This window comes from Glycine max, chromosome 16 (assembly GCF_000004515.6).
Source record: "Glycine max cultivar Williams 82 chromosome 16, Glycine_max_v4.0, whole genome shotgun sequence".
NCBI lineage: Eukaryota > Viridiplantae > Streptophyta > Magnoliopsida > Fabales > Fabaceae > Glycine > Glycine max.
The window spans coordinates 3469372-3484006 of NC_038252.2; the positions used below are offsets into that span (position 1 = coordinate 3469372).

At 32.5% G+C, this 14635-nt stretch overlaps 1 protein-coding gene and 1 pseudogene across 1 annotated transcript; both read left to right on the plus strand.

The window, feature by feature from the left end:
• The first annotated feature begins 764 nt into the window (after positions 1–764).
• LOC100775905 (BTB/POZ and MATH domain-containing protein 4) lies at positions 765–3395 on the plus strand. The gene is made up of 4 exons (XM_006598897.4): positions 765–1239; positions 2006–2354; positions 2504–2783; positions 2965–3395. The coding sequence occupies exons 1-4, from the start codon at positions 914–916 to the stop codon at positions 3198–3200; spliced, it is 1191 nt and encodes a 396-aa protein (XP_006598960.1). The 5' UTR covers positions 765–913; the 3' UTR covers positions 3201–3395.
• A 584-nt stretch (positions 3396–3979) lies between these two features.
• Positions 3980–11104, plus strand: LOC100776451 (BTB/POZ and MATH domain-containing protein 4-like; annotated as a pseudogene).
• The last annotated feature ends 3531 nt before the right edge of the window (positions 11105–14635 follow it).

Here is a 14635-nt window from a genome sequence, read left to right on the forward strand (position 1 = left end):
AATTATATTAGTGCTCAAAGTTAATGCATTTAATTAATTGTTGATTGTATTAAACTTTTATTTTCTGTCAAAAATGTTTAATACAGTCAACAAACAATTAAATGAATTATTAATTTTTTTATTTAAATGCATTCAAGGTTTTAATAATTAAATATATTATTAAATTCATTAATTAAACTTAAATTTAAATGTATTAAATATTTTATTGAATATGTTTATATAAAACATTTAATTTTTTTATTAAATTTATCAATAATTTGTAATGTTTTTTCAAAATTATCCTTAAATTTTTTGAAAATGATCATATCTTTCTTTCCACTTATTGGTTGTCACCTAATTGTTAGTCATTTTCTCCTATCTTAATAAGAGAGAGAGAAAAATTTGTCTCATTACTTTTTAGCTATTATTATTTTTGAATAAAAAATCTAATTAATTAAGAGTACTTTAGGAAAAAAATAATTAATGTAACATGCAGAAAAAAAATCTTATAATAAAAAAGGAGGGAAGGAGTGCAAGAAAATAAATTATATGTTGTATAACTGGTTGATGATATTCAAGATGAAAATCCGGTTGTATCATGTACACGAAAGATCCAAGAATAAAGATAAGATCAAAGTTTTTTTTAAAAAAAGCTCAAAACAAAAAAGTCTTCAAGTCATTAAATTTTTCTTTAAATCATTTAATTTTTTTCTACTTTTGTACTTTTTCCTTTATTATATATTTCATGTCAAGAGGCTGAATGAAAGCCACAAGCAGTACTAGATTAGAACAAACAACACAACATGTTTCTGTCTTGCACAAACCCTAGCCTTTTGCCTTGAGTTTTCTAGGAAAAATTCCATTTTCTGAGAAAATTAACCTGGCGGCGGCCAGTAGGAGCGTTCTGGCATCTCAGACTAGTTTGCCATCAATTATGGAGATAGTGAACGGGTCACACAATTTTGAGATAAAGGGCTACTCTCTGACAAAGGGAATGGGCGTTGGGAAATACATCAGAAGTGAGACATTCACCGTAGGAGGGTACCAGTGGGCCATATACTTCTACCCTGACGGAAAATACCCAGAATATAAATTCACTTATGTCTCCATTTTCATCGCACTCCTTTCCAAGGGCACCAATGTCCGCGCTCTATTTGACCTCATGTTGCTCGACCAGAGTGGCCAAGGGAACCACAAGGTTCACTTTAGTCCCTCCCTCCACAATGCTCCTTACACTCTCAAAAGTTGTGGCAGCATGTGGTTAGTGCCAGCATTTCCTATTTTTTTTTCTAGTTCATTTTCCCATTTCAAAAATCAAGTCTAAAACATATATTAAGTTTTTTAATATTTTAAAATTCCGTTTCATTTATCATAAAAAATTATCGTACATATATGCCCAACTTTATAGAATTTTTAAATATTTAAAATATGGCTTAGTTGCATTTCTACTCTATTTTTTTGAATTTTATCCCTAACAAATTAATTTGGTGTATCTTATTTCCCACTTTATTTTGTTCTGAATTTTACCTTGTCATTTATCTGTTAATTGATTTAGGGAGAGATGATATAAATGCACTTTTTATTCCCAATTTTCTATTTTTTTTGACGAATTTTACTTATAACCTTTTTTACTTTTTGGGTGATATTATCTCAAACTTTTTTTTTTGAATTTTACCCCAACTTTTGCAGACACATAAAATTTGCAAGTTTTAAAAAGTTGAAGGTTAAAAGCACCAAACTAATTCATTTGGAACAAAATTTGCTTAAAAGAAAAAATTTGGAAATAAAAAGTGCAATTACACCTAAAAAAATAGTGATATGATTTTACTTTTAATCCCTGTCATGGTTGACGGTTGTCAGGAGCTAAAAGCATGTGTTTTAACACGCTAATGAGAACCTTGGGATTTTTTCGATATATTGGTATGCTAGGGATGCATCCTAAGTTATTAATGGTTTTATTAGTTTTAATTCTGTGGTGCGCATTATGTAGTAACCAATGATGCACAAGTTTTATTGTGTTTGTTAGGGGGTATAAACGATTTTATAGACGGAGAAAACTTGAGGCGTCAACTTTCCTCAAGGATGATTGCTTGAAGATTAACTGCACTGTCGGTGTTCTGGTGTCGTCCATTGATTCTACTAAGTTAAACCCAATCCAAGTTCCTGAGTCTGATTTGGGGGCAGATTTTGCAATCTTATTAGAGAATGAGCAATTTTCTGATGTGACTTTCACGGTCAGTGGAGAAAGGTTTCATGCAAATAAACTTGTTTTGGTTGCTCGGTCAACAGTGTTCCAAACTGAATTTTTCAAAGGGATGGAGAAGGATGACCGTGGTGACATAGTTGTTAATGATATGGAACCCAAGGTTTTCAAGGTAACACATTCCTTAAACATGCCCATTTTCTCTCTATCATTTTGCAGTTATTTTTTGTTCCATTCAGCATATGTACTAAATAATTCAGTTTCAGTGTGCCTTTCATTTGCTTGGTTATCTAATGTTTCTTGTGTCCTATTGTTGCGCAGGCTTTGCTTCATTATATTTATAGGGACACTCTTATAGAAGATGAAGAGCTCTTTATGCTGCATTCGTCATTATTGCCTTCGCTGTCTGAATCATTTCCAGCCAAGTTGTTAGCTGCTGCAGAGAAGTATGAGTTACCAAGACTTAAGCTGATGTGCGAATCTGTACTTTGCAAAGACATATCGATAGATTCTGTTGCCTATATTCTCCCTCTGGCTGATCGTTATCGTGCTACTGAATTGAAGTCCATCTGTCTGAAATTCTCTGCTCAAAACCTTCGTGGTGAATTTTAAATTTCCTGCTTAACTACTCTTATTAGTCTCTCCCATCCAAGTCTACATTTCAGTTCATAGTCACCTACTTTTTAAGCTTGTAATGTATTCTCATCTTTTTTGTGTCTGCATTATTTGTTATTTGACAGTTGATTCTCATTTCATTTTTTTCATTATTTTGTCTATTGCAGCTGTGATGCAATCTGATGGTTTCAAGTATCTTAAGCAAAATTGTCCATGGCTACTAGTAGAACTGCTAAAGACTGTGGGAGGGTGCGAGGAGAAATTTAGTGGAAAAAGAAAATATGCAACTATGAGGGGCCAATCTTCTGGTGGTGATGACACCGGTGCTAGGAGTGTAAACAAAACTGAAGGAAGTCCAAGCTTAAGGGAGGATACCCATTCTGAGAGTGTTCACCAACAATAATATATCGAGGATTACATGCCAAATGGTGAAGTAAACTCAATTGATTTCAAGACAAAATTATACTCAAGATATAGGGGATAGTCAATCCTAAATATTAAATGATGATGAGCATCACATGTATTATGCACTGCAAAAAGGCATTTCAAATAAGACACATATTTAGGAATTAAATAAAAATTTCACATGCAAATTAGAAACTCACCACCAGAATTCTTAAGATTTGCTTTGAAATTTTAGTTACTAATAAGTTTAGTAGTTATTTTAAAGCTAATTAACTATCTATTAGCTACTAATATTATTTTCCTGTTTAAAATTATGTTATTTATTTTAGTAAATAACTTTATACCAAAGGGGCATTTTCAATTGTAAACTTTACAGACGACAATTTCATTCGCACGCTCATGTTCTCTCTCGCATTCTCCGCTTTCTCTTTCTCTCAATTCCGATTCTCGCATTCGCAATTCATCTGTGTTCATGTTCCGTTGACATCTCGACTTTCGCTTTGGTTTCTGTTACACAGCTAGCAAATGAAGTCAAAACTTAGATTGGCAAACAACATCATATCACCAGTCCCGAGAAAGGCCATTCTCGTTTCAGAAGGGACATTGATGTGCCTGCCGCGACAGTTACAGATACGAGATTTTGGGTCATCAACAACACTAAAAATATGCCACACTGAAATGCATTAAATAGCATGTGTGTTGCATCATGGAACAAAAAATTATAGTAAAAGGAAACAGTAAAAGAAGCAGGAATTTTAAGGAATGTATATCTTGAAAACCATAAGTTCCAATTCAGTAATAACTATGTCACCACGATCCCCTAGCTCCTCAATTCCATTGAAAAACTGAGTTGCAAACTGATGGTTTGCTTATTCTAACACACTAATTAATGAGAGACTTCTGGTTCTTGTTATATTATTTGATGTGATGCTCAATTATTAGCTGTTTTATCCCATTTTATGTGCACATGATACAACTGGATTTTCGTCCCGTATATCATCACCAATTTACATGTTACATTTTTTTTCTTCTGTATGTAGATTTTATTTTCCTTTTCTTTTTATATGATGTGTATGTTGGTAATGATATTCGGGAGGAAAACCCAATTGTCTCATGCACACAAAAGTTTCTTCAACACATTATTTTTTTTCTTCAATTCATTGAATTTGTTTTGCAACTCATTAAAAATTTTCTTCTTTTATTCCTTTCCCCTTTATTACTTATTTCAAGAAGTTGAATGAAAGCTAAACTGGGGACTTCATTCTAACCAACAACACAACATTTATCTATCTATCTTGCACAGATACTTGATGTTTCACTTTTTAGAAAAAAGTCCGTTTCCAAATAAAATGGTGATGTACCACCCGACAGCAGCGAGCAGGAGCATTTTGGCAGGACAGGCAAGTTCATGGTCGGTAACAGAAACGGTGAACAAATCGCACAAGTTTGTGATAAAGGGTTACTTTTTGGTGGAAGGGCACCAATGGGCCATATACTTCTACCCGAGTGACAATCTCCTTGGAGATAACACCACTTTTGTCTCTGTCTTTGTCACACATAAAAAATATGTCCCCGGACCAAAGTCAACCGAAAAAAAATCTAACTAATATCGTCCAAAAAATAACATCTATCGACATTGGCTAAAAAAACTCTAGACAACATTAGTAAAAAATAACTCTGACCAAAGTCGTTTGAAACCTAGTTGATGTCAACTGAAAAACATCATCAATTGTCGTCGGCCGAAAATACTCTAGATGGCACCGACCTAAAAATAGCCCTAAAAGTCGGTCGAAAAAACTTAGCTGACATTCTCCAAAAAATAACATCGGCCGAAGTCATTTGAAAAACATCATAGCTGACGTTTGTCAAAAATAACCCAATTGGCATTGGCCAAAAAATAGCTTTGGCAATGTCGGCCAAAAAACTCAAACTGATGTTGACCAAAAAATAATGACGATGACTAGAAAAATCCTAGAAAAATCCTAGCCATTGTTGGTCAAAAATTGCCCACAAATTCTTTTATTATTATGTTGGATCTATTTTGAACATTAAGTATTGAATAGAGAATCCAGTGGATTTTGAAAATTAGTGGGTGGATCATTAACCATCCTTAAAATTAAATGGATAGATTTGAATCCATCAATTTGTTTTATTTCTTTTGTAATGGATGGATTGGAAGGATTTATTGTGGATGGATAGTGTATAAATGGATTTATTTGTGCACCCAAAGTTAGACTCCATCACTTTGCCAAGATGTAGATGCGTTAAGGACATTTAGCCCAAGATTAACAAGCATATCTTTTAAGTGTGACAAACTCCAAAAATTAAAAGGAAACCACATTGACAATATGAAGTCATGACCTAATAAACTACCACTGAGTAAAGGGAATGCAACAACAAGCATAGCTGTAGGTAATCCGAAATCCCTTTATAGTTCTACAAGTAGTCATGTGGGCAAAACTAATATTGAGCAATAAATTATGAAGCTTTTCTGTTTTTTACTTATGTGACTGAAAAAAGGTAATATAAAAATGTTGTATTTAACTGGAGTAAATGCTATGAGTATGAACTATGCGATCTAAGTAAAAATAAATGTAATAGATTTTATCTATGAAAAATTAAATGCAATGTTATTTTCCATCTTCCCTATAATTCTCCTCGCATCCTGTCGTAGTCTTCAGCGGTTCTGGTTATAGCAATTGTCATTTTTCCTGTAGATACTCGAAACTATCAGATTTCATCACAGCTGCAATAAACAAAATTAGAAGTGAAAGAAATGATATGAGAATCATGCAGACAACAAAATCATGAGAATATCTTACAAATAAAGTACAACTTTGCCCAACAGTTTAAGTCTTGGCAAACCATAATTTTCTGCAGCAGCTAACAACGTTGTTGGAAGTGATTCAGACAGCAAAGGTAACAATGACAAACACGGCACAGAGAGCTCTTCAATATCCATAAGAGTGTCTCTATAAATAAAATGAAGCAAAGCCTGCTCAACAATAGGACTCATGAAATTAGATAACCAACCAAATTAATGATTTGATATGCCACAATGGAACTGAATTAATTAGCACGTGCTACCTTGAAAACCTTAGGCTTAATGTCACTAACAACTATCTCCATCCCATTGAAAAACTGAGTCTTGGTCAATATTAACCGAAAAAATCCTAACTAATGTCAACAAAAAAATAACCATGGTCAATGTCTGTCAAAAATATTAGCTGTCGAAGTCGACCAAAAAACCATAATCAATGTCGGCAAACAAAAAAGCCTCAACTCGTGTCGACTGGAAAACCCTAGTTGACACTAACAAAAAAATTTCTCAACCAACACCAACAAAAAAAAAATCTAATCGACATCAGCAAAAAAAAATAGTCATATCAATGTTAGCCAAAAACTATCATCGGCTGACGTCAACCAAGAAATCACCTCAATTGACGTCGGCTAAAAATCCCTAGTCGACCGACACATGGAAAAAAGTCCTAATCAGTATTGGCAAAAAAAACCTAGCCGACTTCAACAAAAAAAAAAGTCTTGGTTGATGTCGGCCAAAAAATCTAGTTGTTGTCGACCAAAAAATAGTATCGGCCGATGTTGACTTAAAAAATCTCAAGTTGATGTCGGCTAAAAAACATCACAACCAACATTGACTAGAAAACCTAGCCAACCTTGACCTAAAAAATTATCCTGACAAGCAGTAGTTGAAAAATAACCCAGGCCGACGTTAACTAATAAAAATTTAGTTGATGTTGGCAAAAAAATCATCAGTCATTGGCCTAAAAATAGTCTCAGTATATATCAGTAAAAAATTAGCCTCGATTGAGGTCATCGAACACAACCTCAATCGACTTTTGTTGGAACTATTATTACTTTAAAAATTATTGTGAATTTTTTTAAAATATACTAGTTTTAAACTAAAAATAATTAAGTTTTAAAATATATTTTTTATGTGAATGGATTGGATGGATATTCATCCATGAAAAAAGTTTAATAGATGGATCCAATGGATTTTTTTTCAAATGGATCGGATCCATTAAATAATTTTTTATGAATCAAAATGGATTTATGTATAATTTTGATCCAATCCATTAGGATACGGATTATGATTGATCTGATCCATCCATTTGCTCAAGTTAAACTCTAACTTGAGCAAGTAACTAGAACATAATGGTGTATCTTAGCCAAAATTAACTTGAACATCAGAGTATTATTGCAGGTATCCCCTTGCATAAGGAGATCGGCTTATCGAGCAAGCATGTGTACAAATGATCGAGGGGGCAGGTAACAAATCCTTAGCACTCCACTTTATACTATAGCACCCTCAAAGTCATACTACTTTCATAGTGATGAAACATGAGAAAAAAATTGATGTCCAAAATTATTAAAATTGAAATGTTTAAATTAAATATAATCATTTACTTAATATAATTTTTAATGAAATTTTAAGCATTTTGTGATATTATTTAAATATTATTTATTTTTATGATATTAATATATTTTCAAGTTTATTATGAAGACTTCTTACTTTGTTTAACTTTTACGACTTTTATATCTACATTTTCTATTGAATAAAAAAATAGAAGATTTACCTGTAATTTTTTTTGTGAGAAACATTTATTATCTAATCATACTTTTTTGTATTACTCGAACCTGAGATTTTACTTAAAAATGCTAGAATGCTCCTACTTGACGCCATCAGGTTGTGCATCGTTATTTTCTCAGAAAATTGAATTTTTCCCAGAAAATTGAAGGCAAAAGGATCTGCACAAGACCTGAAATAAATAATAAAAGAAAAGAAACAAAATTAGAAAAAAAAATTAATGATTTGAAGATTTTCTGTGTTTTGGCTTTGTTTTTTACTCTGATCTTATCTTTCTTCTCGGCTCTTTCGTGTGCATGAGACAACTGGATTTTCATCTTCAATATCATTAAAGAGTTACACAACATATAATTTTTCTTGTACTCCCCTCATCTCTTTTTATAAAAACTCTTTTCAAAAAATTGTTTCTCTTGTTATGAGACCCTTTTTTTTATTGTCTGTTGCATTAATGATTTTTTGTAAAGTACCCTTAATTAATTAAATTTTTCATCCAAAAAATAATAAATTCTAAAATTAATGAGACAAACTATTTTTCTTTCTTATTAGTATTGGAGAATATGACTAAAAATTAGGTGATAACCAATTAAATGGAAAGAGAAAGATGATTATTTTTTTAAAAAAAAGAAAGAGTAATTTTAAAAGAACATTACAAATTATTGACAAATTTAAACTCAATTAACCAATTTGCATGAGTTATTGTATTCAAACTTCATCACCATTATTGTAGTATATATCACCTAAAATTTAAACATTCGTAAACATAAACTAGAATTATAATAATAACCAAAGTTGAATGCATTCAACAAATAATTAAACGCATTAAATATTTTTTAGGTACATTAAATGCATTAAATATGCTATAATTATTTTAATGCATTTCATTTTTTGTTGATTGTATTAAACTTTGGCCTTTGTTATAATTCTTATTTATGTTTATGAATGTTTAAATTTACCGAAATTCCATTTTCGGAGAAAATAACAATGCACAACCTAGCGATGGCGAGTCGGAGCATTCTGGCATCTCGACGAGTTTGCGATCGATGACGAGGACAGTGAGCGGTGGCACAATTTTGATATAAAGGGTTACTCTCTGACAAAGAGAATAGGCGTTGGAAAATACATCGCAAGTGAGACATTCACCGTAGAAGGGTACGAGTGGGCTCTTATGTCTCCATCTTCATCACACTCCTGTCATAGGGCACCGATGTTCGCGCTTTGTTTGAACTCACATTGCTCGACCAAAGTGGGAAAGTGAAGCACAAGGTGCATAGCCACTTTGTTTGAACTCCCTCCCTCGAGAATGGGCCTTACACTCTCAAAAGCTGTGGCAGCATGTGGTTACTGGTTAGTGTCAACATTTCATTTTTGTTCAATAGTTCATTTCTCCCATTTTAAAAAATAAAGACTTAAACATATATTAAGTTTTTTAATATTTTAAAATTTGGTTTCATTTTTACTAAAAATTTATTTTATATATATAGATAGAGAGTTTCGAAATATTTAAAATAAGGCTTGATTATATTTTTTACTCTAACTTTTTACTTCTTACAAATTTTATCCCAACAAATTATTTTGGTACATTTGATTCCCTACTTTTAAAAAATTTGTGAATTTTACCTTCAGTCATGTGTCCCTTAATTGGCTAACAAAGAACTTACATAAATACATTTTTTATCCTTCCAACTTTTTACTTTTGGCGAATTTTACTCATAATTTTTTTTTTTACCTTTGACACAACTTTTGCGGACAATTAACAGACAAATGAGAGAAGGTAAAATTTGTAAGTTTTTAAAAGTTGAAGGTAAAATTTTTTGGAATAAAAATTCGCTAAAAAGAATAAATCGGGTGTAAAAGTACAATTAAATCTAAAAATAACAGTGATATGGTTGTACTTTTAATCCATGCCAATGTTGTCAGGAGCTAAAGCATGTGTTCTAAAAATAACAGTGATATGGTTGTACTTTTAATTGGGGGTAAAAGTACAATTAAACCTTGGGATTTTTTTGATATACTGGTATGCTTAGGATGTCATCCTTAGTTATTAATTGTTTTATTAGTTTTTGTGGTGCGCATTATGTAGTAATCAATGATGCACAACTTTTATTGTGTTTGTTAGGGGGTATAAACGGTTTTACAAACGGAGACAACTTGAGGCGTCAACTTTCCTCAAGGATGATTGCTTGAAGATTAACTGCACTGTTGGTGTTCTGGTGTCGTCCATTGATTCTAATAAGTTAAACACAATACAGGTTCCAGAGTCTGATACTAGGGCACAGTTTGGAATCCTATTAGAGAATGAGGAATTTTTTTATGTTACTTTCTTGGTCGGTGGAGAAAGGTTTCATGCAAATAACCTTGTTTTGGCTGCTCGGTCAACAATGTTCCAAACTGAATTTTTCAATGGGATGGAGAAGGATGACCACGGTAACATAATTGTTAATGACATGGAATCTAAGGTTTTCAAGGTAACACATTCCTTAAACATGTCATGTTTTCTCTATCATTATGCAGTAATTTTATTTACATGCAAGTGGTTTTAAATTGTAGTCCGCAACTGCAATTGCATGTGGCCATAACATAATGATATTTTGAATCATTGTAACCGCATTGCAACAGTTTTTGCAGCCGCATTTCCCTGCAATAGCCCGCAGCATAAAGATTTTTTGACACAGCCCAATCGCAACCACAACCGTAATTTAAAACCAACATATGTGCTAAAAAAAATCAGTTTCAGTGTGCCGTATCATTTGATTAATGTACTCGAATTTGTACTTTGCAAAGACATATCTATAGATTCTGTTGCCTATATTTTGCCTATTGTTGATTGTTATCGTGCTGCTGAATTGAAGTCCATGTGTCAAAAGTTTTCTGTTCAAAACCTCCGCGGTTAGTTTAATTTTCTAGCTTAACTCGCCCATTATGGCAAGTAATATATGTTCCCATCATTTTGGTGTCTGCATCATTTGTTGTTTGAAAAACTCACTTAATTAAGATGCATAAGACTTGATTCTCATATCATTTATTTGATTATTCTGTCTATTGCAGCCGTGATGCAATCTGATGGTTTGAAGTATCTTAGGCAAAATTATCCATTGTTGCAATTTGAACTTGTAAGGACTGTGGTAGGATGCAAGGAGGAATTTAGAGGAAAACGAAAATATGAAACTGTGAGGTCCCAATCTTCTAATGGTGATGACACCAATTATAGGAGTGTAAGACAACAAACCCAGGAAAATGGAGACCAGGGAAGTCAAAGCTTAAAGGTTACTTATTCTGATGGTGTTAAACAACAATAATATATTGAGGATTACTTTAAATATGCTGAATAGTCAAGAAAAAGTCAATTGATTTCAAGACAAAATTCTACGCAAGTTAAAGGGAATAGTCAATCCTAAATCTTAAATGATGGGTTTGTATTTCAACTTTCAAGTATATCAATAGGGAATGCATTAGAATTTTATCTGGCCCATTCAAATATTTTTAAATTTCTTATCTTACTTTCATTTTGTGAAAATAAGAGCTACAACAAGAGTGAATAAATAGATTTTATTTTGTGGAACAAATCTATTCCACACAACATATTATGGTGCAATGAAATTTGAGAAGAATGCTGCAAAATATTTTATGAAATATATGGTTCAAGTTAATGAGGATGAACCACCTACTAAATAGTTCATGGTGAACCACCTTAGAAGACATGTTATAGTAGATCGTTTTGACTTGTTATATGTAATCTCATATTTATTATTTAGTCTGTAATCACTTTTACAGTAGCTAAAGCCTCATCAGAGTAGTATACATTTCATATTTATTATTCCCAATTTACTACAAAACAAACCAAGAACACTCCATACTCGTCCCGAACCACACTCCCCCATAAGAAGCTTTAGATCCTGCCTCACAAACGGAACCAATTATGATTTAATGCCACTTCCCCTTGCTTTGGAAAAAAGTAAAATACCAAGTATTAGTATACTGGTCCTTTCCTCCAATCAACTTCGCACCAAGACTTAATTCATTACATGCCAAAGTGAACCCATTACCAAGTACTGTCATTGTAGCGCCACCAAGTGCAGTACAACATACAACCGAAAATATTACTCCACCGCCCACCAAACTAAAGAGTAATCCAATAGCAACAGCAACACATTTCATAAAAGTGAAGTTATAGTTCAGATTCAAGTTTATACATTTTCCAGAAGGCAAGCAACAATAAGAAAGGTAATTAAAAAGCTACAACTCAAACCAAAGAAAAACCATAATCGACAAAAAGGAAAACAACATAAAAAACCACAAAGCACAATCATCCATTCAACTGATCAAGGTCGTCAAGATCCATAACGATGGCTTCAGTGAGCACCATCTACACTAGTATTTCACTTTTTTTTTATTAACAAATATTAATTGTTAATTTATTAGTTTTTCTTAGTTGGGGGATCAAACCCACGACCTTTCGCCCACTTCCTTCTTTCGTAACTGCCAACCACTACCACAAAAGTGATCTTTACCGACACACATTTACAGGCCATATATAAACTTATTACCGATAATTCACTTTCTAATTTAGGTCATTCATGGCCAATATATTATAGCCACTAAAAACAAATTTATACTCACCATTGTTCTTAATTGGCAATGACTTCTAATTGTTAATTTCAACCCACTATTACTCAGTTCTCTCTCTCGTTAGGTCTGTAATCGACATTTCTCAGTTCTCTCTCTTGTTAGCTCCGTAATCAAAACTTCTCAATTCTCTTGCTTGTTAGCCCTCTCATCATTTCTCTCGTTAGCTCTGTAATCGGAACTTCTCAATTCTCTCTTGTTAGCTTCTCACAAGACCTGAATCAATGGTGTGTACTTTTCTTTGTACACTTTCATTTTTTTATTTTCATTTCCCTCACCAATTCAAATCTCTGAATCTCTTCACCAATTCATTTTTAGACCTAAATCAACTTATTACTGTCTCTTCAGTGGTTCAGACCTGAATCTCACATCTCAGTCACCAAAGCTTTGTTGATCTCAGATCTGAATCTCACATCTCTTTTCACTGGTTATCTCTCTTAGGTCTGAATCAATTTTCACTAAGGTTTGCACATCAAGTTTTTTCTTTTGTGGTTCATTTGAATATAATTTGAATCTAATTTTCGATTTGTGGTTCTGATTTGTTTTTTGATCTAGAAACTAACACATTTCATCTAACTTTTCGTGTTTGTATCTTTGAGTTCAAGAAGATTCGTGTTCATTGTTGTAAGTTACTCTGTTTTTTGCTATTATAATGTGCTTCACTTTTTGCTACTCTGAATTGTTTAGTGATTTTTGCAACTCCTAATATAAGAAATCCTTTCTAGTTAGATCTACAGTATATATATCACGTCAATTGATGAGACATGTTGAAAATATTTGGTTAATCTGGAGATAATTTTACTTCTATGCAAGCATGGAGGAGTTATATATATCAAATTTATGGAGATAACTCTTGAGTTTTCTGTTAAGTCTAATTTAAATAATACATTTTAGCAATACTTTTTGACATGACGCTTTTCATCTCAATATATTATGAAATGTATAACATAACAATGCTCATTTAAGTCTCTTGTGATAAGGACCATAAGATACATTTTGAATTCAAGTCTCGTGTGATAAGGGTCATACACTACTACACATTAGACATTTAGCAACATTATTTTTTCCTAACATTTAGTAAAAATGTTGCTAAAAGGTTTTTTGCAAGATTTAAAGAATGTCACCCAAATATGAATAAATATTAATATGTTTTCGCAACATTTTATTAAATATTATGTATAACTTGTGCCGCTAAAGGTTTTAAAAATATGAGTTATGCACAACATTTAATAAAATGTCGTAAAAATATATTAGTAACATTTATTCATATTTGATAACAAATTTTAATGTTGCTAATGTTACCAAAAGCTTTCAGCAACATTTGTTTTCTAAATGTTAAGCCAAAAAATATTATTATAGATCACATGTATGGCAGTGATAAGGGGTACGTTTAAGTCTTTTGGTGGCTTTAATATTTCCTTTACTGGCAATAAAAATAGCCCCTAAATCTTTTGCCAGCAAATAATGATAGGTCGGTAAAGGTATTAATGGCACATATACCGAAAGCTGGTATATACCCTTTTATATATTGGCCACTGAAACAAAAACTTTTTGCTGGCATTTGTTCTGGCCATTAAGGTAAGTTGGCAATTGCTCTTTTTCACCTATTTGTAAACCTTTAAGTATTGCTCGTAAAAGAAATTAAGATACCTGTCAAAACACGTCAATTCAAACTTTCATTGGCAGATCCTTGTAAGCATGAAACTTAAAATAAGACATGGTATATATTGAAACAAGGTAAAATCTTGAACATCTTCATTCATAGTGCATTGAACTCAATGCTTCAAGATTATCCTAAGCTTATTCTAAAAAAATTAATGGAAAAAAAAAACGGTCCAATTCCTTATCATGGTAAACAAATAATTGTAAACAGTGGTCATATATAAGTGGTACATTTAACCAACCGTATTTCTCCCACTAGTGTCCCGCTTAAGCATGACTATTCCTCTCCATCCTTCTTTCCATTCGCAAAATCAAGTTATTTGAATCGGCAACATCGATTAGATACCTCTACAATCACAAATAATACAATCAACGAGGCAATGCCAATTCTGAACTTGAAAGCAACAGGGAATACGAGGACATGAAAATGCGGATTTCAACAAATGTGTGGAGAGGATTCTTTTAGTTTTTTGAGCAGTGAAGAGAAGGAGAAATAGGTGTCAATATTTCCATGGGAGAAGTACATATGGCAACGGGGGGCA